General features: G+C 39.3%; 1 protein-coding gene across 2 annotated transcripts in view; it reads right to left on the reverse strand.

Annotated features, from left to right (window-relative positions):
- The window catches only part of PRKAG3 (protein kinase AMP-activated non-catalytic subunit gamma 3), a 1,357,042-nt gene that overhangs the window by 301,492 nt on the left and 1,029,679 nt on the right, over positions 1–25,871 (reverse strand). For both annotated transcript variants that reach the window (XM_044075227.1, XM_044075226.1), the window contains one exon: positions 21,129–21,294. In XM_044075227.1, the coding sequence (XP_043931162.1) occupies positions 21,129–21,294 (166 nt within the window). The remainder of the gene's footprint in view (positions 1–21,128; positions 21,295–25,871) is intronic.

A 25,871-nucleotide genomic window follows, 5' to 3' on the forward strand; every position in this document is an offset into this window, starting at 1 on the left:
CATTTCGGTGATATCAGTCGAACATTAGGGACTGTCTTGTGCTGGTAGAGCTGCAGTTTAATTTTCCCTGCTGTTTCGTTTGTTTGTCTGCTTCATTTTGAGGTTTTGACATGAAAATGTTGCATATTTCACCGTTGTCTTCATTTATATGATATTTACTACTTATCTAACATTACTGTTGCCATTTTATAGTTAAACCTCAGTTTTAGAACAAATGGCTTTATTTGCAATGTCTGTAGAGACTTTTTAAAATTTTTGACATGGGCATTTCTAAGTAAATGCTTTGCTGTTTTAAATGTTTGCTATTTGATTTTAGGGTATATATTTGATTTTTGGCACAAGTGAATTTTAATTGGCATTGTGACTGTGTGTGCTGTTGTTTACTGGACTGTGCAGGTTGTAGAACAAGCTTTGGCACATTTCAAACTGTTTCTGATATATTTTATACAGTTTAGCCCTATTTGCCATCTGGGGACATAGCATATCTTTTCTGTTATTGCTGCCCTTAGACTTAATAGTGTCAGTGCATTTCTTTGGCTGGTGTTTTTCCCATTACTTGATGAATCATGGTATGGCTGCAGCCTCCCCCCATCAAATTCAGTTGCACCTAAAAAGAAAAAAAATCAATAAAAACATGTCTCAACCTATAGTTTCTGAATCTGTTGTTGCTCTAAGTTGGCTCACAGACCACTTGATTTTTTCCCCAGCACCCTCTGGTGTTAGCCCACAGCCCTCTATGGTAAGTGGGAAGACACATCATCCTGGGCTGTTCCAGTACTTGTTTCTAGTGAGGTCCAGAGTAAGACTTCTCTTGTCAGACAGAATACTCTGTCTCCAGATATTTTGTCCATTAGTGTAGTTCACAATAAAAAGAAAAGTTCACCATACTGCAGACAATCAGGTTATTGCCATGTACTGGGCTAATGTGGTTTCCTTAGCTAAAAGTGTTTTACAGTCAACTAATCTCAGAGACAATGCTCCTATTCAGAATGACTACAAGACTTACCTTCTCTAGAGATCAGTCAATGGCTTCAGATTTTGATGAGGATACTGATGCAGGCAGTAGTGAATACTCTGGGTCTGTCCAATCTGATTCTTCAGAAGGTGATCAGGTTTAAAAATCCAAGCAGGTGTTCACATTTCTACAGACATTAGCTAGGTTTAGAGATGCTTTAAACTGGAAGAAATCTGGAGCTAGACCAGAGATTGTCAGAGTTTATGATCATACTGAGGATGAGATGCCAAATGTTTTGGCTGTTCCTCCTATGTTACTGGCCTTAGAAGAAGTCTACAAAACTGCATGTAAAACCACTTGGGCTAGAGAACCAGTACCTAAAAAGAATATGAGGAAATACAAGTTGCACTCCGATCATGCAGCTCTTTTTGCTCCTTTTTCAGCTGGCTTAGCTGTAGTTTCTCTATTTTCCAAATCTTACAAGAGGATCTTGGCTTATTCTAACCCTACACCCCTGGATAATACTGTCAAATGGTTACAATTTTAGGGGAAAAAGTTTGGCTCAGGTTAGTAATTTAGTCTTTAGAATTTTAAATTATCAGGGTTTTATGTGGAAGTTTATTTTGCAATGTGCTAACAGTTTAGATGGCTTTGCTGCATCTTCGCCTGCTGAATAGAAGTGTTATATGAAGGAGATTGCTTATAACGTGACTCTGGCTTTGAAGCATGCCTTGAGGAGTGTCTTGAAAGGTGCTAACAGAATTTCTAGAATGCAGCCACTTCTGTTGGATTGAGAAGGTACACTTTGTTACATAACGAGAATTGTTCTGATGATTTAACAAATGAATGCTCCTTTAAGTTCTGAATTTGTGTTTTGTCTTGCTGCCACTCAGATTTTCAAGCAATGGGATGATAGAGGTAAATTGATGCATGGAGCATATCTCTCAACTGTACAGATTTTTGCAGAATGTCCAGTTTTTTTGACTCATATTTTTGGCCTGTTCCTCATAAAATTTGTCATTTTCTGGAAATCACTGGGATGATCTGAGGACTGAAGTCAGTAAATAATGACCTACATTTGAGTTTCCAACTTCAAATCCTTCAGAAAATGTATGCTAAAACAAACTCTGTTACTCCAGCAACTTTCTAAGTTTATAAGAGCAATATTTAAAATATGTCCCCATTTTTGGGCCTTTGTCTCCCCATTTTGTCAGGCTTTGTGCAGATTTCTTGTACTAAGAGGTTAAGAGGTATGGTACAGGGGTATCTAGAATGTTTCATATTCCCAGGTTCTCCCATAACAAGGAAACCAACTTCAAATGGCAGAACAAAAAAATTCTAGACTAACAAGACTCAGGTGCCAACAAGCAATGGCAGAAAGATACTTTCAAACTAAATAAAAGAGGTTTCAATCCCAAAAAATGATAATTTCCCAACTAAAGAATGACTATTCAGGGGATATTATTGGCAGTGGGCAGAAAATCCTTCCCCCACACTTGCCAGACCAGGCACATCTTTTCCCTGTGGTACTCCTTCACAAGTTACAAGCAGGGGTTATAAAACCATTTCCTGCATCATAAAAAAGGAAAAGTACTTTAATCCAGAATCTGTTTGGTTCTTACTGAGAGTACACATATTCGTTATGTTCACCCTGCAGATGGTGCTACCCCTTCTTTTGCACCACTGTTTCATGGTGACTTCATATCTGAAAGATGCTTATCATCACACTTCATGTGCTCACAGCTTCAAGCTGAACCTACAAAAGTCCTGTTTCACACCCTCACAAAGAATTGCCTTCTTGGGATGTATGATTGACACTGAGAAAAGTATGGCCTTTCTACTAGATGGCAAGGTTCTGACTTTTTGGAACATTTTTAAGGATTTCTCTCTTCAAGAAGCTGCTTCTGCAACAGAGTTTCTGAAAATAATAGGCCTTCTGGCATCAATGATCTTCATGATACCACTGGCCATACTCCACATGACAAAGATTCAAAGATATTTAAAAAATTGATGGACCCAGCACATTCATCACTTAGAGTTCATATGCTGGATTTTGTGAAATGAGAGTTACAGTGGTGGAGGGATCAGATGTTTCTCTGTTCAGGCCTACTCTTCTTCGCCCAGACCCCAATTCAGCCAGTCCTTATAGACTCATCAGATTTTGCATGAGGAGCAGTGTCCAGGGAGCTCATGTGCAAGGTGAATGGGGTCTTTTAGATGTTACAAATCACAGAAACATCAAAGAAATATTAGCAGTTATTCAGGCCTTAAAAAATGTTAATCATACTGATCACTTAACTGTAGCTTTAGTTATATCCTGCATAGGAAATAACAGCTGGCCAGCTTCCAAAGATTCAGGGCACCTTCCATGCCTTCAAATCATCAGTCACCTTGAACTGAGCTGACTAAAAATACAGGTTTGGGTGCTAAGCCCTTCAGAGCTTTACTGCCGGCAAACAGTATGCACCTCTGAGGTTTTTAAAGATTGTCAGTTGGCTTGTGCTGTTCCTTTGCTGGGTGGATAAGTTCCCTTTGGGGAAAAACCTTCCATTTAAAAAATTGTTTATTGATACTTTCCTGTTTAGGAAAGTTATTTTTAAGCTAGGAGTTTGTGTCTAACGGACTGTCACTAGACTGTATTGTACTTTTAAATGAGAACACATTTTTTTCCGGTCAATTTAAAAGTTGTTTAAAGTAACTGAAAATCATTTTTTCCTGTGAAGAAATTGAGTATTTTTTTTTACTTTTTGGGGCTGGCAAAGTATTTTAAAGTACTTCTTACTGTGTTTTTGTGTGAAAAAAGTGACTTTTAATGACTTTAATATTTTACTGTCTTTTGCTGCTTGTTTTCACCAGGAAAGACACATCAGTTTTGGACTGATATTGGGACAAACTATTTGTTCCACAGTCAATCCTTCTTCCAGCCGTAAAAAAGAAAAGTTAAACAAACAGCCTTTGTCATCACAGCAGTCTGGTTATTTGCCTCAGCCATAGGTGAGTGATTGTGATATGGCCATTGTTTGTTCCTCAAACCACTTATCTTTTTTCCGAGTTCCTTTTGGTGTAGCACCTACAGCCACTGTGGACTAGTGTTAGCCACAGCATCTGCAGCTGTTGTGGTCCCCTCATTGGGCAAGAGAGAGAGACACTCTTGTTGGTTCTGGGAGAAGGGGATAGAGAAGACTTCCATGTTTTGTCAGAATGTTGTTCCCATCCCTGGAGAACCTGCTCCTGCCATTAATAACACTGCTGATCCCATTTTTATTGTCAAAAAGAAACAGAAAACTAAACCGATATCCACTACTCCTCAAATTTAGATAGGAGTAATTTACTTGTCTGGCTCCAGGTTTAATTCAGACTATTGATCCTTCTTGTAAGGTGGTTTCTGGTAAAAGAAAGAGAGATACTTATTTTCCTGAGAGTCAAGATTCTGAGTCTGGACTGGAAGATGAAAGGATACATACAGGGTTTTCTCCTCAGATTTCTGATTCAGGCTTAGAGGATCGGTTTCTGATTCTTCCTGTGGGAGTTTCTCTTTTTCTGAGACTATTTCCAGAATATGCCAGTGATTTCAGAGGGAGAACACTGAGGTTTCTCAGTCCTTCAGAAAATATTATGAACTGTTACAGAAGGAATTTCCAGAATAATCACCCACCTCTCCACTTACATCAGCTTTGAGGATGTGTGCATTATGCCTTCAGTTTTTCTGACAGTCAGCCAGCCGCCCCTAAAAAGGCAGATAACGTATAAAGTTCCTCAGTCTTTTAAGTTTTATATACTCTTCCCAAACCTGACACAGTAGCTATAGCTTTGGTTAATCCTACTGCTGCTGAACATTTAGTTAATTCCAATCCTACTATTTATGATAAGGATGTCGTTTCTCGTAGAAACAGACAACTGGTGCCAGAGCCATGGCCTCAAGCTAAATGCCAAAAATGTATAGTCATCCCCTTTGGCAAAAACAAAGTGCCCACAAATTACCACATAGGTGGTAATCCATTAAGTACAGAAGAAGTAATTAGGGACCTGGGGACCCAACTTGATAGCAATCTCTCATTTGACAACCACGTGGCCAAAGTGGTTAGAAAAACATTTTATATAGCCCACCTAATCATGAAGGATTCACATCTAGATTAGGGAGGTCATTGTGCCTCTTTACTCATCCCTCATCAGGCCCATAATTGAGTACAATGCCCCTTTTGGGATGTACCTTACCAAACACCTGCAGCAACTGGAAAGACCCCAAAGTACCTCACCAAGAGGATCAAAGGGCTCAAACAGATGCCATATGCTGCCCGGTTAAAAACTCCAGCTCTACTCAGTGGCATACCGCCTGCTCAGAGGTGACCTGTGCCTGACGTATAAGGCCATGTCCAACCCAGAATTAAGGGACATGCTGCACCTCAAAAGATCCAAATCCCATCGAGCTACACGCTCGAGACTTGAACCTCAGCACTGAAATAAATAGGACATGCTGGAGGGACAGATTCATAACCCAGAGGCTCCCTTCACTCTGGAATAAAATCCCAGTCCAGGTTAGGCAGAGTCCCTCATTGACTCTTTTCAAGAGGAATCTTGATGAGTGGATGGGAGATCGTAGGTTTACCCCGGGTATCACTTCTGTGTCACTGTTAGACAGAGGCACAGTATACTAACCTCGAAAAAGGGCATAGCAAAATTAATTTAAAATGGGTGACGAAAGCCAAACATACTCTGGCTAGGCTTATAAATGCCCTAGGGCAGATAGCCTAGTATGAACCTATGAACCTATGAACCTATGTGGAGATTATTTATAAGTATGTGGAAAGTATATGCTTCTGCAACTTTGATTTTCAGAATTCTGAATTGTCAGGCTCATATGCTAAAGTTTATTCTGACTAACTGTAAAAGTATGAGGAATGTTTTGGCTGTAGTTTCTTCTTGTGAGGAAAAATCTGCTTTAAATCATTTTTATTTATTTATTTATTTTTATCAGCTGATACTTATACCTGGGCTATAGACACTGGTACTGTTTTGAGGAGGTTTTCCTGGCTGCATAAACCAGACCCTCCCATATGATGTAAAACATGAGATTTTAAATTCTTTGTATAGGGATTTAGCTTTTGCTTCCTTTGCTATAGAGGTGATCCAAATGTATGATGAAAGCTGATACAGTGAATCTCTAAGATTTTTCAGTCTCCTTTTCTAAATCTTCTAATGGATTCCATAACCTCTTATCCAATTTTGCAAAACAATAAAAAAATAAAGAGTCTCAACAAAATGCAGGTAAATAGAAGTTTAAGAATTGGCAGAGGGATTCCAAAAAAAGATTTCAGGAATCCCAAAACCAAGGACAGTCCAACATGTCAGAATGTTTATTCATGGGACCTTGTCCCCCACTTCCAGCCTGGCAGCAACCCATTTCCATTCCAAAAAGTCTAAATCTCCACTTTTCTCTTTGGCATCAGATACTTTGAGACAAATAGGTTCTGAAGATCATTAATCAAGGTTACAAATGGCTATGGGAGGAAGTTCCTTTTTTCCAGGGAGTAATTCCTCATCCACCAGACCATACTATTTTATTTCCACCTGTCCTTCATCATATGCTGTTCCAGGGTGTGGTAGAACCAGTTCACCCTTCTGAGGTGGGGAAAGATTTTTATTCAAGGGTGTTTTTTGTGCCAAAAAATGAAAATGCTTGGACAAGAGTTGTGGGTCATTCTTTCCTAAACCAGTTTGTGATAGTGCCCAAGTTCAAAATGATGCTAGTTCACAATCGTCTTCTTTCACATTCAAGTTTCCTGGTAACGCTGGATTTAAAAGATGCTTATCATCACATCCCTGTTCATCCTGACGTCAGGTGTTTCTTATGTTTTTTGTGTCTGAATCACATTAGCATTTGCCATTTGGACTATCCACTACACCAAGAGTGTTCATAAAGTGTGTAGCTCTAGTTATAGCTCATTGCAGGCTACAGGCTATCCACATTGTTCCGTATTTAGATGATTTGCTTATCTTTACAGAGTCTTCTTCAAAGTGTCTGTTATCTCTCTAATGATGAGATATCTCTCACACACAAGCTAGGGTTCTAAGAAAACAATGAAAAGTCTTTTTTTGATTGCTTCACACAGGATTGTGTTCCTGGGATGACAGATATACACCTTCATTTAAAGAGGTTTTCTTTCACAGGAAAAAATAGGTGTACATCTAGATCTGTTTCCACTCGGACTTCGGTCACTCAGAGGGAATACCTCAGTAATTTATATTTCTTGGCATCTATGATTCTCATGATACCCCTGGAAAAACTTCACATAAGGAAGACACAATGATATCAGAAGTCTGTTTGGTCCAACACCAACGTCCTTTGTCTTTTCAAATTCCAGTTTTGGGATTTTAGAGAAGAGAAGTCACTTGTTGGAAACAGCAAGTATCCTTCAGTCTGGTTCTTCTCTTCTCCTTTTTCCAAAGCAGTTATTCACCACAGATGTCTTGGACTTTGCTTGATGAGCAGTTTCATGGTGGACAAAACTGCAAAGCGTGTAGTACACCAAGGACAGATGCAAGCACATAAATGTAAAATATATGCTTGCCCTGATCAATGCCTTTAGCTGTCTGAATTATCTGTAGTCCCCAGGACCTCTTCAGGTTGTCACAGACAATGCCATAGGCATATGGTTCATCAATAAGAAAGGGGGATCCAAATTTTACCCCTTATGCATACTAGCCATGTTAGTTTGGGATATAGATTTACAGCACATCTCACTCTACAGGCATCCTAAATTCTGTCAGAGCAAAATTGTGTGCCGACATGCTAAGCAGGACAAAGGCAAACACTCATGAATGGAAATGAGATCAGGGAATCTGCCAAGATTTCAATCATTTGTAGCGAGTTCCTCAAGCAAACCTATTTGCCTCCTCTGTGAAAAATCAGCTTGCAAGATTATGCTGCAGGATTCCATGCAAGAAGCCCTGGAAGAAATATGCCTTTTCTTTTTCTTTGATAGGAATGTTTCTATATGCTTTTCCACCCTTTCCACTGTTATCCAGGTTACTTCAGGAGATTCAAAAGAAGTCCCCAAAGTTTATTGTGGTAATTCCATTCTGACCAGTGGTTCTCCCTTCTTTTGGAAGGGCCACAGGCAATTAACATAAGCTTCCTCACAGAATGGATCTACTCACACAAGTTCAGGGGTGCTCGATACACCCCAACCCCAATCAACTTCAACTGACTGTCTGGATGATGGGGTCTTAATTCCTTTTAGGCATCTGTTTACTGAGAAGGTGCAGCAATTAAGAATTGAGGCCTACTACTACAAAATCACATATTAGCAAATGGAAAAGGTTTTCCCGTTTGTGCTAGTAACATGACCTGCACCCATTCAGGGCTACTTGTTCTCTGGTTTTACAATATTTGTGTGAGTTACTATCCTATGGCCTTTCATATTCCACTATCTTGGTTTATTTAATACCATTTAAGCATGTCTTCCCATGGATCCTCCTCTTTCAATACATTTTCATGCCCAAATGTATTTGAAAGGGATTTTGCATAAGGCCTCCAAGAAAACCATTCCCCCTCACTGTGATCTTAATTTTACAATAATCATACAAAAAACAGAATTAAAAAATCAAAGAAAATTAAGGTAGTCTTCAGAACGTTACAGCCATGGCTCAAGTTCCTGGCAGTCGAACACTCCTTAGGACCTTGGTTGACTGCAGGGCAGTCAGAAAGTCATTTGATCTTCTACTGGTCAACATAGAAAGTGATCACCATGGACAAATGGGTAAGGATAGTCTTATCTAGAGGTACAAAAGTCCCTTTCTATCTACCAAAGTACCCTTTTTTGCTACCCTGCCAGATGTCCAACCCATCACAAAAAGGATGGCAAAAGCAAAGGTCTTAAACCGCAGTACCTCCTTTTGCTTTTATAGAGTGCAGTCTGGGCACCTAATTATGCAGAGCAAGATACCCCGTGAACAGAATTCAAGCTTTACAAGCAATAGTTTCTGTTGCTTGTCTGTCTTCCAAAGCAGGGGCCTACTATTATGTCATGGTACTGGGTTTCATTGTGGCAGCCATACCCATGGTTCTATATGTCAGATACTTCATGTGGGCCATTTTGATCCAGTGGAATCAAAATATGGATATAGTAGCGTGCCACACACACACATCTCAAACTTGCAAACCACATGTGTCATGGTGGATTGATGCTAACAATCTCTCTTCAGGCATTCCCCTCTAACTTCCTCCTTCCTTTGTGACAGTTGCAATGGAAGTGTTGGCTTTGGTGTGAAGGGAGGACATTTCCATGGAAAGATAACCCAACATGCCTTTAAATCAATGGCATTTTGCATGCACGCCAACATAATGGAGGACAGGGTACTGATTTTTTTTCCATACAAGCATTTCAGGACTTTTGCCCAGTGGGAGCTGTGACTGTAAATTGGATAATATCTTAGTTATGTCGTATATCAACAAGCAGATGCACCCCCTAGAAGGAGAGACTAAGAACAAATAATGTAATTTGCACATCCAAAAAGAGTAGAATATTAATGCAGGATAGAGAAAAAGCATGGAAAGAAAGGCAAAAATAAAAAATACCTCAGTGTCTTGAAAACTTCAGAATGCTTTGCAATCATACTAAAAAGCAAATAAATGAAGACAAAAAAGATACTATAATAACTTTCAGAATAATATTAAATACAACCCTAAAAAAATTTTGGACATTCATTAAAGAAATCTTACATCCTGGCCAAATATTCAACCCAAATCCTCTCTCGATAACTCAACACTCGCAACTTTAATATAGTTCAACTCTTATTTTATGGATAGTATAGCATCTGTAACCAAGGATTCCTCAACATCTAATCCCAACCCCACCTAACAACAATATATCACCACATCCACTTTCAACTTCAAACTTGTGCCATCATCCTATATGAAACTACTCTTAAACAAACTTAAACCATGGTCTTCTAAACCTGAAGACCTTCCAAGTAAGTACCTAAAAATAGCAGGTGGTAGCATTGCACTTCCTGTCTCAGTCCTTATAAACAGGTCGGTCTGGGAATTCCACATTCCCTTTCACTGGTAAAAATCACACATTATCCCGCTGCACAAAGGAGTAAATTCAGCAGACATTAATGACTTTAGACCTACAGAAATCTTATCTGCCCTTACCAAAACACTTGAAAAATGTATTCAGAAACAATTGCTAGACTAACTCCTGCAGGAAGAACTCCTATTCCCTACACAACATGGCTTCCATCCTTCCCATAGTTTTAACACTGCCCTTCTAACCTATATAGATATTGTCAATAAAGCCAGATAATGACACACCAGTCTCTTCCTTATTTCTAGACTTCTCTAAAGCTTTCAACACAGTTTGTCATAGAAAACTTCTACTTGAAATGACCTCACTAGGTCTCTCTCAGTCCACCCTTCTGTGGCTTAAAAGCTACTGGTCCAATAGGTATCAGTAAAATGGCACTCCATGCTCACTCCTTACTTCCCAGACACTACTGGTGTACCACAAGGCTCTATCCTTGGTCCCCTCCTCTTTAACATTTTCACCAGCACTGTCTATACTTCCATGCAACAGGCTACCCAAATACAATACACAGATGATTCCACACTTGTACATCTGTCAACATGGTGCACCTCCAAAAAATTACTCAGGATGCCTAAACAGCCAGTGAAATATGGCTTCAGAACTCACAACCCATGTGCAACCCAAAAAAGACCAAACTACTACTTTTTTCCCCCAGATCCCTCTCTCATGGCATGGTTATTATACCAAAATATTGACATTCTTGCATTATGCTAGGAGTAATAACTCATTATGTCATTTATTGAGTCTTTGTATTTGAAAAGTTGTCTGTAATCACACATTTAAGCTGAATTGCATGGGACAGCTCTGTATTTATTTATCAGTTGAGAATACACTACATAAAACAATTATTTATTTTTCTCCATTGTCTGTGGGACAGTTTCGGGTGTCAGTTTCCAACATGCCACATAAAGCATGTATGTTTAAACTCCAAGGGTTAAATCTATTAGAAATGGGGATTGGAGTCCTGTGCAGCCTACTTTTACTGAAAGCAAATTGCCTCTACTGGCCACTAAGAAGATAATTGACATTTAGCGAAGGAAGAAGGACATCTTGCAATAGTACCTTTACCACTTCTAAGGAATTTAGAGGTCAAGCTGAATGCCAATGGATTGGTACAAATACTGAGAAAACAACAATGAAGTCAATGATCCTCCATTATGGTGAGCACTGCACACAGCTGTACTTAGCACAGTGGGTTAGTGGAAATCTTGACTTCCAGTCATTGTCTTTGTTGAATTTTACACTCTCTTTCTGTGCTTGCATGTTTTTTCTCTGGGTACTCCGGTTTTGTCCCACCTCAGAAAAACATGATGGTTGATTGTTTATAAGCAAACTGTCTGTATACAATCGTCTCAGCTAGTAAAACTTGAGAAATCTTATAATAAAATGGCTAAGTTGCAAGCAATCACATTAATTGAACACATCACTGTGTGCCACTATACCCCTTAACTATGTGAAGCTATCTAATCTACAGCTTATTCTCATATTAAAGTGTCCCATAACATCCTGTATACTGCAGGCAGGTGCCCTGCCACAGCCTGTTATTAAATTGGTAACCCTCCCAAGAGAAATGAATTCACTAAGTCAACATCTGGTACTCACTCAAAAATCTAAAAATCATAATGGTGACTGTTTATATACTATATGCATTGCTAAACTGTGGATCTCAGTCCAGCCGATACCAGCAATATTTCATTTTATCTATAATTTAAAATCTCTTTGAAGATCCAGCTGTCAATAAAATGGTCCTGTGCTTGCAGAGACAACACTAGCTTATCTGATGCCCACTCAGCTCTGAGTTGAGCTCAAAAAAGAGCAAACTACTTTCTACAAATGCAGTAAAAGGCTTGCTACAGTTAAATAGTACAGAAAGCAAGCAACACTGACTGCTGGCATTGCACTACCACCTGACAGGAACCTGACGATTTAATACCTTGCACTGGAGCAGTTGCCCCATTTATCCTGCCCTAGCGACTCAGCAGTCTACTTTTACAACCTCATTATTAAGACTCCTTCTTATTCTAAATCTTTGTCCATCTGTAATTTACTATCCAAGTGAAATCATATCTCTCTCTAAAACAGACCTGTACTCATACAAAGCCATTACTAAGTCCCTTCCTCATGCAGTCAAATCAATTAAATATCAAAAACTTCTCACTCTTTTGCTTTAGTTATCTCCTTGTTACAGATCTTAAGTGAATTTAACTGTCTGGATAAAACATGCAAATGCTTGATTTTTCTGTCTATGTGATACAATTACGTTGGGATTATATACGAACAAGTGTAAAATAATGCTGAATGTTCTATTAATGTGAGTTTTGCACACTGTATATAATATGATCAATAGATAGGTATGTGCTTAGCTTCTTATCCATGTTACACTTCTAGCTTATCAGTGGGAGTGGTAAGCACTGGGTAGCCTATCCACCACAAGAAGAGGGTTGGGAGGGTGGCCTAATGGTTAAGGTGTTTGCCTTACAAACACAAGGTGCAGGGTTCAAGTCTCACAAGGGATAATTGTCTAGGCTTAAAATGGCTTGCAAGGGCAGTTAGCTTAGTATTAACCTATGAACCTATGAGTGCTTTCTGGCCCGGAAATTGTAGTTTATTGGCCGTTTGGGCAGTTTTTCCATCTCTTTCAACTTTCTGGTTTAAAAGCCCGCATTTGCACTTGTTCCTCACCTTTCATGTAACTAGTCTAGTCCAGGTACAGATTTGCTGTATCCAGAACTGTTTGTAAGCTTCTGAGACCCTCGAGCCTTTCTGTGTTGAAGGGAAGCCTTTTAGCTTATCAGTGGGAGTGGTAAGTAATAGGTAGCCTATCTACCACAAGAGGAGTGGTTTTTGGCCCAGAAATTCTACTTTATTGACCATTTGGGCAGTTTTTCCATCTCTTTCAACTTTCTGGTTTAAAAGCCCACATCTGCACTTGTTTCCCACCTTTCCTGTAACTAATCTAGTCCAGATACAGATTTGCTGCATCCAGGACTGTTTGTAAGCTTCCAAGAAGTGCCAAAGTCTGCTCTTCAATTTTTCCCTTAGATCTGCTAGTTCTCTCCTCTCCTTCACTTTTACTAGCTTGTTAGTTTAGCACTTTACCAGACTTCTTGTAGCAATTATTCTAGTACACAAAAGTGCTACCAGCACTAAACATTCTACAAGGAAACAGCACCAGTACTTATTAATGCCCACCCCTCCAGGCATGTCTAAAGGTCAGTTCCATGTGCTTTCTCCTATTAACCTGGTGAACTTGGGCATCCTGAGGCAATGTAGCAACTGCCTCATATACACTGACAACCCTCTCCTCTTACCCCCCCCCCCATACTCAGACTTGTGAGAGATGCACTTATATATCCAAATTGGAAGCCATGTACTCTCCAGCCAAGACCAGAATAGCTGGTCAGGAGGAAAGGTCAACACTTGCACCACACCACATGGAACACATAGCCCTCCAGAACACACACCAGCATTGCCTTCACATAAAAATACAAACCACACACCCACCTTCGCGGAGGCTCTCAATAAAAATCTAACCAAACAGCAGAGCCCTCCAAGGCAGAAACACACTCGGCCACCACAACACAACACTAATCACGAGACACACAGCACTCCTAAACAATGTGCCACTCAACCAAAGCTCCTGAAGCAAAACAGCATGCCCAACACACTAGTTATAGTTGACTCGATAGTGAGGCACAGTGATGTCCCACTCACTAGGTTGAATAAGGAGAAAGAAACAGTCAGCTGCCTGTTAGGCGCCAGAATCCACCACATAACGCACACACTCAGGTCCCAAAACAACAGGTACAAATATGACTGCCATTGTACATGTGGGTGTGAATGACCTGAGATGTATCTCCCTGGACTACATAAAAAGAGACATGGAGGAGCTCTCGGATTATATAGCCCAGGCGGGTATGACCCTAGCCCTGAGCAGCATCCTACCATCACCGAGAATGATACCACAGTACAAGCAGAAAATGATTGATTTCAACAATTGGCTAAGTTTCTGGTGTTATTCTAAGGGGATCCAGTATCTATCTGCCTGGGATGACATGACTGACAGACCTCGATTCTTTGCCAGAGATGGCCTGCATCTGTCACCCCTGGGCTTCCGGATAGTGGCCAAGGCTCTTGCCACCCCTATAGTGCCTTTTTTAGATGGTATTCCAAAGACCAAATTACCATTGTAACAATTACAAACAAATGCAATTTGAGGGTCATGCTGCTCAACACTAGAAGCATAAATTTAAAAATAAACTTGCTCGAAGTACTCCTTAAAATGGAGAACATCGACATTTGTGCTGTAACAGAGACCTGGTTTAAGGCAGCAAAAGCACCCCTGTACTACCAGGCTACAACTCATTCCACACCTTTCGGCCCCAGAATTTGGACCGAAGCTCCAAAGGCGGTGGTGTTTCCATATTCATAAAGGATGCCACACCTCCAGACTGGTAGCGCAACATAATGCATCTGAGATACTTTGGATGCAACAAACATTGGGTAAGACAGTGATTCAGGTTGTAGCCTGCTATAGGTCCCCAAACATGTCCCAAGATTCACACTCCACATTCCTAAGCACCCTGGAGAATATTAGGATCCAACCTAACACTCTCATACTGGGCGACTTCAACTACCCCTCCACTAAATGGGAAAACTGTTCATGTACCAATATACTTGCCCAACGCATTCTAGAATTAATTAATTCCAATGCCCTGGACCAGCTCGTTCTTACCCCCACTAGAGGTAGAAACATCCTTGACCTGGTCATTACTAACATGGGCGACCGTTGCTCTACACCAATAGTCAACTCATCCCTGGTTTGATCCGATCACAAGTTAATCACCTTGGAAATCCACAGTTTCAAATTCAATTTTCTTAAAAATAATCTTAAGTGAACATGGGGCAGAAGGCTGGCAGGAATTTGAGAGGGAGAGGAAGGAGAGAGGACCTGGAACGAACAGACAGACTTTCACAGTGACAAGAATGACAACAAGGAGCTCGGCAAGGAAATGAAGAAGGAAGCTAGACAAGCACTACATTCCAGTGGTGTGTTTAACAAATAGACAACTGACACCGGAACACTTACAGTTACTAAATAAAGGGTTCACTTGTCTTCCCTCACAAAGAGCAAACATTACCATTGTTTTATGAGACTTAAGATTATTTTTAAGAAAAGTGAATTTGAAACTGCATTTTCCTGAGGAAGAAGGTACTGAAGATGTCACTCAAACAGATGTTACTAGCTACACTCCAGGATTCAAAAAGAAGAGTCTTTTTAATCCAGTTTTAAACAACACCTTACACACTTTTTTGAGAGTTTGCGAACATGGCATAAGGGAGCTTTTAGCACTACTGAGTTACAAAAGATGGTTTAACCTGATATCACAGGAAAAACAAGCACTAACTGATTTTAAACATGACAGGCAATTACGGATAATGAAAGCAGGTAAGGGCATGTGGTTAGTGCTAATGGAATACAGAACTTTTACACACAAAAAAATTGAAAACATGCTAGTGGCTAATCAGTTTTACAAAGAAGTCACCTTGGATTTTTTTTATTTTATATATATATATATAATTATGAGTGTATTACTTTTGGTAGACAACACAAATCACAAATAATAGAATTGATTGATATAAGATTCACTTAGTAGAATCACATTTGATACTAGAACAAATGCTTAATTATACTATAAATTAACAAGATACATATCCAAAACATGCAAGAACAAAGGCAAATTACATTTTTTTTTGTTTTGTGCAGGGAGAAGCCCCATCCTCTGAACTCACGTCAAATTGTGGAAGGAAAAAAAAAAACTCCCAAAACAATGGAACTACTGCTGGTACACACTTAGCAATTGCACCAGCATTGATTCCCCACAGAAACCTGCAACTATTTACTGACTGTAACCATAACAAACTAACAAGAACATCACTACCTTTACAAAGCACAGGGAAAAACATCAGCAACAATGCCAGACATTCAGCAGAAATCAGCTAACAAACACACTTCTCAAAATTTAAAATACAAACGTTACATGATATACACGCTATTAATTTAATTTTATCTAAGTAATATTCTGCCAAATGTGATTTCTTTTAATGTTTTCTTTCAGTTAAGATTCTGTTTGACTGCTCTGCCAAATAAATGGAACCTATATCTATCTAATCTATCTATCTATCTATCTATCTATCTATCTATCTATCTATCTATCTATGTGCATATGTGTATATATATATATATATATATATATATATATATATATATATATTCTTCTTCTTTCGGCTGCTTCTGTTAGGGGTCGCCATAGCAGATCAACTGTTTCCATTTCTTCCTGTCCTCTGCATCTTGCTCTGTCACACCAACCACCTGCATGTCCTCTCTCACCACATCCATAAACCTTATCTTAGGCCTCCCTCTTTTCCTGTTACCTGGCAGCTTCATCCTTAGCATCTTTTTCCTAATATACTCTGCATCCCTTCTCAGCAAATGTCCAAACCAGCATAATCTTGCCTCTCTGGCTTTGTCTCCAAACCTTCCAACCTGGGCTGACCCTCTAATATACGTATTCCTAATCCTGTCCATCCTCGTCACACCCAGTGCAAATCTTAATATCTTCAACTCTGCCATGTCAAGCACTGACTCCTGCCTTTTTGTCAGTGCCACTGTCTCCAATCCATATAACATAGCTGGTCTCACTACCCTCTTGTAGACCTTCCCTTTCACTCTTACTGCTACTCATCTGTCACAAATCACTCCTGACACTCTTCTCCACCCACTCCATCCTGCCTGTACTCTCTTCTTCACCTCTCTTCCACACTCACCATTACTCTGAACTGTTGATCCCAAGTACTTAAACTCACCCACCTTCGCCACCTGTACTCCCTGCATCCTCACCATTCCTCTATCCTTCCTCTCATTCACACACATATATTCTGTCTTAGTCCTGCTGACCTTCATTCTCTTCTCTCTAGAGCATATCTCCACCACTCCAGGGTCTCCTCCACTTGTTCCTTACTCTCACTACAGATCACAATGTCATCTGCAAACATCATAGTCTACGGGGACTCCTGTCTGATCTTGTCTGTCAACCTGTCCATCACCATTGCAAATAAGAAAGGGCTCAGAGCTGATCTTGATGTAATCCCACCTCCACCTTAAATGCATCCATCACTCCCACTGCAGACCTCACCACTGTCACACTACCCTCATACATATCCTGTACCACTCTTACATACTTCTCTGACAATCCCTACTTCCTCATACAATACCACAACTCCTCTCAAGGCACCCTGTCATATGCTTTCTCTAAATCCACAAAGACACAATGCAGCTCCTTCTGACCTTCTCTGTACTTCTCCATCAACACTCTCAGAGCAAAGATCGCATCTGTAGTGCTCTTTCCTGGCATGAAACCATACTGCTGATCACTAATCATCACATCCCTTCTTAACCTAGCTTCCACTACTCTTTCCCATAACATCATGCTGTGACTGATCAGTTTAATCCCTCTGTAGTTACTACAGCTCTGCACATCACCCTTATTCTTAAAAATCGGTACCAAAACCCTTTTTCTCCATTCCTTAGGCATCCTCTCACTTTCCAAGATTTCATTAAACAATCTAGTTAAAAACTCCACTGCCATTTCACCTAAACGCTTCCATGTTTCCATAGGTATGTCATCTGGACCAACAACCTTTCCATTCTTCATCCTCTTCATAGCTATCCTTACTTCCTCCTTGCTAATCCACTGCACTTCATGATTCACTATCCGCACATCATCCAACCTTCTCTCCCTCTCATTCTCTTCATTCATCAACCCCTCAAAGTACTCTTTCCATCTGCTCAACACACTCTCCTCACTTGTGAGTATGTTTCCCTCATTATCCTTTATCCAGCTGCACATCTTTACCAGCTCGGTCCCTCTGTCTAGCCAATCGGTCAGGTCCTTTTCTCCCTTCTTAGTGTCCAACCTTTTATACAACTCTTCATACGCCTTACCCTTAGCCTTCGCCACCTCTCTCTTTGCCATGCACCTCATCTCCTTATACTCTTGTCTACTTTCTTCATCTCTTTGACAATCCCACTTCTTCTTAGCCAACCTCTTTCTCTGTATACTCTCCTGTACTTCTTCATTCCACCACCAGGTCTCCTTGTCCTCCTTCCTCTTTCCAGATGTCACACCAAGCACCTTTCTAGCCATCTCTCTTACTAGCTCTGCTGTAGTTACCCAGCTATTCGGTAACTCTTCACTGCCACCCAGTGCCTGTCTTAACTCTTCCCTGAACATCACCTCACAATTAACCTTTTTCAATTTCCACCATTTGATCCTTGGTGCTGCCCTCACACTCATCCTCCACTTCTTGATCACCAATGTCATCCTACAAACCACCATCCTATGCTGACTAACTACAATTTCCCCTGCCACCACTTTACAGTCTCCAGTCTCCTTCAGATTGGCCCTTCTACATAAGATATAATCCACCTGTGTGCATCTTCCTCCACTCTTGTATGTCACCCTATGCTCCTCCCTCTTGTTAAAATATGTATTCATCATAGCCATGTCCATCCTTTTCGCAAAATCCACTACTATCTGACCTTCTGCATTCCTTTGCTTAACGCCATACCTACCAATCACTTCCTCATCCCCTCTGTTCCCTTCACCAACATGCCCATTGAAATCTGCTCCAGTCACAGATATTGAATGCATTTATGAGTAACTATTCTACATAATATCTTTAATATTAATTATCAGTTATATCTAAATTGTATAATGCATCTTGAAGCTTTTCTCCCCGGGCCTCCACTGAAAATGGGTCAATTTGGCTCAGTAGACTTCCCCGTTAATCAAACTGCAAATAAATAAATAAACAAATAAATAAATGGATCAAAATGCTATCAAATCTGTTAAAACTAGCTCCGTAACACGCCCTGATGCTGAATGAGTTTTTTAAGTTACATCTTTAAGAACCCGAATGAGTTTTTTAAGTAACATCTTTAAGAACCTAACATCATGTTTGAGTTATCTTTTTCGGATGCCATTATCTTTTGGATTTGTTCCTGAAGAGTAGAAAGATGCCATTGCTATTCCTCTAGCTAAGTATAACAGAAACAGTACTGTTGGCAACTAGCAACTTATTAGCTTAACTAGCATCTTATAAATGTGCATGAAGAAAGGGATGACATACTGCTGAAACAGAAAGCGTTCTTTTCATCTAGAAGCTAACGTGAGGTATCGCTTGAGGGAACAAAGCAGAGTGGAGCTATAGTAAGAAGGAAATTTAAAATCCTCCACTTGAGAGGAAGAGTGAATGACTTTGGGGAAGAAGTAATTTCCTTATGTTAAAGGACAGGAGTACTTTGACCAATGAATTTCCTTAGGACCAAAAAGTGCTAGACTTTACCCAGGAACTGAGCATTGTTAGTTTCTTGGGAAACATATGAATGTGAGACTGGCTGGAGTATGTCTCTTGATTCTGATATATTCTGTATATTCTGCACCTAATAAGAGAAATACCTCTGTTTGCTAGTTATTGGAATCCTACTTATTATTTCTGTAGTTCATGCTTAAATCTGCTGCACATGGGGGGGGGGACTTTTCACTTTTGTCTTCTGGAAGAAAGACTGAACTGCATAAAGACTGTGTTTTGCATTGGTCTCTGCTACAGGAACTGTGTTTATTTTTTCTGTTATGTACTGGAATGCACTGATAGCCTGTGCAGGAGTTAAAAGAACATTGAAGCAAACCAAATCCCTACAATTGTTAATTTAGATAGCTGTTTGCATACGCTCTTGTACTTCAAATGAAGAATTTCTATGTTTTTGTAAAAATTAATACTTCATTTAAAAACTTCAAGTCTGTGATACCTTTATTCCACAATACAAGAGGTTTCAGGTTGTCAAAATAGATATATGTCATAACACATGCAGATATATATATATATATATATATATATATATATATATATATATATACATGCAGATATATATATATATATATATATATATATATATATATATATATATATATATATATGTATATATATATATATATATATATATATATTTATAAATAGACACATACATATAGATTGGAGCAGAACTTTTCCATCAAAATAAAAGGTCATCGACTTCTGGTAAATCCAGTTCAACTGATTGAATATCAGGTGATCAAAATTTTCTGCCTTTACCAGTACACGATTGCAGTACATTAGGGATTGGGGAATATGCCTCTTTCCCCATTTTAGTTCAGTCTCGGACTTAGTATATATAATTATCAGAGGTGTGGGTGGGCTGCAAAAAAAGTTTGTTTTTTTTATCCTTTGTAGATCAGTATTTTGGTTTTCAACAATTAGGTTTCAGTCATTGTAGGATCAATAAATTGCTGTTTTGAAGGATGACTATAGATATACACACACACACACACACACACACACACACACACACACACACACACACACACACACACACACACACACACACACACACGCACACACATATATATGAGTGTCTCATAAAACATTGAATGCTTGTAACAGTGAGCAAAGAAAGAACAATTATTTTAGATCAAGTCTAAAATTAGTATAAACAGCAACAACAACAAAAGGTAAATCTAATATTTTTGTAGGGGGGCAAGCCCCGTCCTGCTGATCCTCGCACCCATGCTAATTATGTATATCAACTCTGAGATAGCACAACAGAGGGGTAAGGGCAAATTCCTTAAACTTGCTGCACAGTGATGATGCAGTCTCTTACAAAAGGCTACCAGCAAAAACTCCACTTAAAAGAATGTTTGCTCATATGAGCATTTGCTCTTACCTACAGCCTCAAAAACATTTGCTCATATAAGTGCTCATTGTTTTGACCTGCAACCATATTTACATATATATATATAGAGAGAGAGAGAAAGAGACACATGCATACACACACAAGCACACACATACACACACACACACACACACACACACACACACACACACACACACACACACACACACACACACACACTCACTTATCTTTTCCTAAGCCTAACTAGAATTTGAAGATATGATTCTTAACACTTTGTCATAGCTTTACTTACCACTTCCATCCACCACTGGCAGTGCCGACACACGTCGCTTTACAAAAATAGTTAGGGCTGTGTGTACAGATGCATTCTCATTCACCATTGCGATATCCTCAAAAGTACCAATTCCCAACTCCTCTACATTTTTCTGCAGAAAACGTGGCTTAGGAATAGCTGAACCCTAAAATGACAAAATAAATTACTTTAGGAATGTTATAGGACATAAACAAGCAAAACATAACAAGACAGCATTTAATAACGTAGGTAAGACATACTAAGTGCTGCTAAAGTCAAAGTAATATTTTTCATATCTCTCACTGACACTGCTCGTAACTTTTGATTATTGCAAGTATTCTGTGAACACGTTTCTTAATCTAAAGGACCACATGTGACCATCATTATAAATAGTGCTATACAACCATTGGATAATTGAAAAAAATAATTCCAGCATCTAGGAAGGGCATTAAATTAAAGCATGCTGTTTTCTTTGAGTATTCATGGCAGTGTGTTTCTGATTGGCTAAGATGAGTATCACAGTGTCCATAAAGTGCTCTCACTGTGTTTACCTTTTATGAGCATAACTAACATTTAGCATCCCTTTGCCTACATTTTTTTTCTGCAATACGCATTGTAAATCAGATAGTATGGCAGCTAACCACATTGACTCCAATTACAGAATACATTTCTTCTGTCCTAACTTTAATGGAATTAAAAGTAGTATAATTATGGGGTAACCTTTAACATGTGAGTTTTAAGTTTGTATCAACTGCATGCATACCACTTTTTGTTAATTGCATCAGTTTCCTTCCTGTGAACTGCAGTTCTATATTAGTTGTAAGAGGGTTAGTGCCCCCTTAAAATACTATGCAAGGTGTTAAGAGAGGTGCCAGTCTTATAAACAGTATTAGAAAAATATAATTTGCAGAAATGAAACTTATTACTGAAAAGTACTATTTGGCTTTATCAAACTTTAGTGATAAAGTCTGGTGGCTCTGAGGGGATGCAAAATGTTGCCTTTATTGTGCTGTGACCCTTATCTTGTGGGTCCCCATTATCTGGTGAGGAGATTCTCTTTCACACCTTACCGTAATTTATACATCTATGTATTAGGCATAGTGGTGTCACATTAGCAACCAGTAGCTTCATATCTATCATGTGACCCTTTTTACTTCACCTTTTTTTCCTTAGCTCATTGTAAGAAGGTTGCTGCATATTGTACCATTGTTAATGTTGTACATACGTTTACCATTATCCTGTGACTTGCCATACATAAGCTAACTTATTATCTCTACTCCTGGTCTCACTAAGACAGCAATGGGAAATTGTAGTTGTCTGTGTGTTTTTTCACCCTATGACTCTGAAGTTGTAATTCCTTGTGTAACACCTTCCCCTCATTTCTTCTTCGTCTGACTGGAGGTGAGACATACTTATGAAGTTTGGACCAGCTTATGTATAACCTTCCATCATCTCCTCTGTTCAGACTGCAGGTAGAACTGACTCACATATTATCCTGTTAATTCTCAGTACAATGTTCATCTTGACTTGGTGTCACAATATATCAGACATTCCTCCTCCTTCCTGTTATTTCTGTAGGGGAGCCCTGCTTATAATTAGCTTCCATATACACTCAGAGGAATTAACCACTATATATTTATTTATTCAAGTTTATCATGGACCTTCTATCTTCCTTCCTGGCATCAGCGGAGGCAGGATTTATTTTGAGACCCACTTGTATGATTCTTTTCATAAAGATTTTTTTCAGCCGCCACTTCCTATCCAGCATTTAGATGAGGTGGTTAGGTTCTGTGCCTAGAGATATACTGTGAGCCTTATTATTATTATTATTATTATTATTATTATTATTATTATTAATAGATTATACTGCGGTTGTGGTGCCGCAGTAGGATTGTCGCCTGTGCCTAGAGATATGCTGTGAGCCCTATTACTATTATTATTATTATTATTATTATTATTATTAATAGATTATACTGCAGTTGTGGTGCCAAGGTAGCGTTGTTGCCTCACAGTAAAACGTTGTCCTGTTCAATTCCCAGTTAGAGCTTCTTCTGTGTGGAGACATGTGTGAACGGGCGTGCCTTCGTTGAAGGTTGTGCGTCAGGGCTGGCAACTCGGCACGTAAAAAATCTACTGCCAATCATTAGCGGACAGGAGTTCCGCTGTGACGACCCCTAACTGGGAAAAGCCGAAAGACACAACATTATTATTAATAGATTAAGCCAAAGAATTGGTCACAGAGTCCAAGACATTGTATCTCCTGGCGTTTTTTTGAACCCCCACAACCCGTAGAGAGGTATGACAATACAATAAATACTATTCATTTACATGTGTGACAAAGTTGTAGTTCATCATGTATAGTCACTTCTTTTAGGATGTCCATCTTGTATATGCTAAAGTTCTTATCTTGTCTGTTTCAGGGTAAAAGCCAAATGGAGCACTAACAGTATTTTTTTTTCAGAGTCACTCATATGTTCATCCTTCCCATTCCTTCAGGAAAACGTTTTATAGACTCTCTGTGGCCCTTATCTGTCAGCTGTCCTTTCCACCCTGTTCCAGATTATTAATCAGAAGTGAGCTTCAGGTTGCATTTCAACCCAACAGCAAATGTTCCATTTCCTGAGCCATGTCTCTTAAGTTATTTGTTATCAAAAGAGCTTTCAGAACACTTTCTGATAGCCTGCTCTTCCCTCAGAATTGTTCTTGTATCAACCTCCAAATACTCTGTCACAAAACTGCCTGTTCTTTGATAGTGTAGTGTTTGCCCCACCAAATCCATTGCAGTGCACCTGGATCATGTTGCGCATACATGAAAGGACACCACGAATAAAGGGGTAGACATTTTTGCTGTGTGAGCAGAAAAAGTTTTCAAACAAAAGATATGTGTAAGTATAAAATCACGTATGATTGTCATGGTCGAATCTATGTACTTCACAAGGCAATTTTTAGGGTGTAATTTTGTATTGGATGGAGTCATTTTAATTTGAACTGGATAATAACAGGCATTAGGGAGGGAGGGAGAGAAAATTCTTCCCAATATTTGCTGGTGGTCTGAATGGAATTATATCTAAAATTTCACATTCTAAAATTCTGTCAGAAAAAAACTGTTTCAGGTGTTTATGATGTGATTTGCATGTTGAATTTCATAGTATCTTAGCCTTTCCAAAGCATCATCCCCTGATGGCAACAAACTGCAAAATATTTATCTAAAGGAGAAAAGTTGAACTGAAAAGAGGAAGTGGCAAAAAGAATGAAGAAACTGTTGTTTGCATAATACGTTGTTCTAGCCATTATGACTAGCAGACTTTAATCTTTAGATTCAACAAAAGAAAACAGAGCAACCATGTAGGATAAAGTCAGTGTAGATGGCCATGTCATGTTAGTTGGTGGACACTAGACCACAGTGTTTATCTGTAGGTTTCATAATTGGCTTGTTGTCTTATTAATATTTTTTTTTTACTCAGAAAGCCAATTTTTCCCCAGGATAACCTGGGGGCTTTGGTTTGCTGAAAGACCTGAACAAGGCTGTTCAATACGTCAGGTTTGCTGAAAGACCTGAACAAGGCTGTTCAATACGTCATGAAATGCAAGAATCCACTAAGGTCATCCATTTACGAGTCTCTGTCACCCTAACACAGCATTGTCTGTCTTTACTATACAAATATATGTCAATCAAGCATAACTCAAAAAAATGATTTAAAATATTGTGGCAACATGACATTGCCTTTGCAGTACCCATCTGTCTCTATAGCTGCCTTGTGAATGAGCACTATTACATAATATGGATCTGTTGCTTCCATTCATGCATTTTGCTAACATTGTAATTTAAGGATACACTCCTGACAAAGTAAGATAATGCTATTTCCTGTGGTTGCAAAGTAGTGGAATGCTGATTTCATTCTAACTAATTTATTTTTATGGCAGAAATATCAGTAAAAATTTCTGTACAGTCCTAAATATTGTCCTATGAAGAATTGTACATTGTCTTTACAGTGCTTATGATGGGTGGCTGCGGTGGTGCAGCGGTTAGCATTGCCACCTCACAGCAAGAGGTTCTCTGGTTCGATTCTCAGCTGGGGTCCCTTCTGTGCAGAGTCTGCATGTCCTCACTGTGGTCATGTTGGTTTCCTCTGGGTGCTCCGGTTTCCTTCCAAAGACATGCTGCAGGTGGATTGGATACTCTAAATTGGCCCTAGGTGTGAGTGCTTGCATGTGTGTGCCTTCCGTGGAAGGTTGAGTGCCGGGCTGGCAACTTGACACTGTAAAACTCCACTGCCAATCATGAGTGGACAGGTGATCCACTGTGGTGACCCCTAACTGGGAAAGAGCCAAAAGAAGAAGTCTTTACATTGCTTATGACCATCTTTCTGGAATAGCGCCCACTGCCATTCATCTCCGTTCTTCCTTCAGCATTGTTCTGAATGCACTGACCTTGTTGGAACTGTAGCACAGAGGTTTGATGTGAATTGAGATCTCAGCTATCTATATTTGTTCCTCACTTCTGCTACCTGTAGAAAGTATCTAAGCTTTTCCCTTACCAATGACACTTTTAGCACCCTAATACTGTTTCCATCTACTAATCTGAAATTATACTTGCTGATGTGAACTTGTCTGAAGATAAGTACATTTGGTTTCAGTGTCTCTGTCCCTACAAAGCAAACCTATTGTCTAATATATAGTAGATGGACTGTATATCATATGATGGCAAGCAACAGCCCATCATGCAGTTCTGCACAGTTTGGT

This window comes from Protopterus annectens, chromosome 6.part0 (assembly GCF_019279795.1).
Source record: "Protopterus annectens isolate FY-2018-M chromosome 6.part0, PAN1.0, whole genome shotgun sequence".
NCBI lineage: Eukaryota > Metazoa > Chordata > Ceratodontiformes > Protopteridae > Protopterus > Protopterus annectens.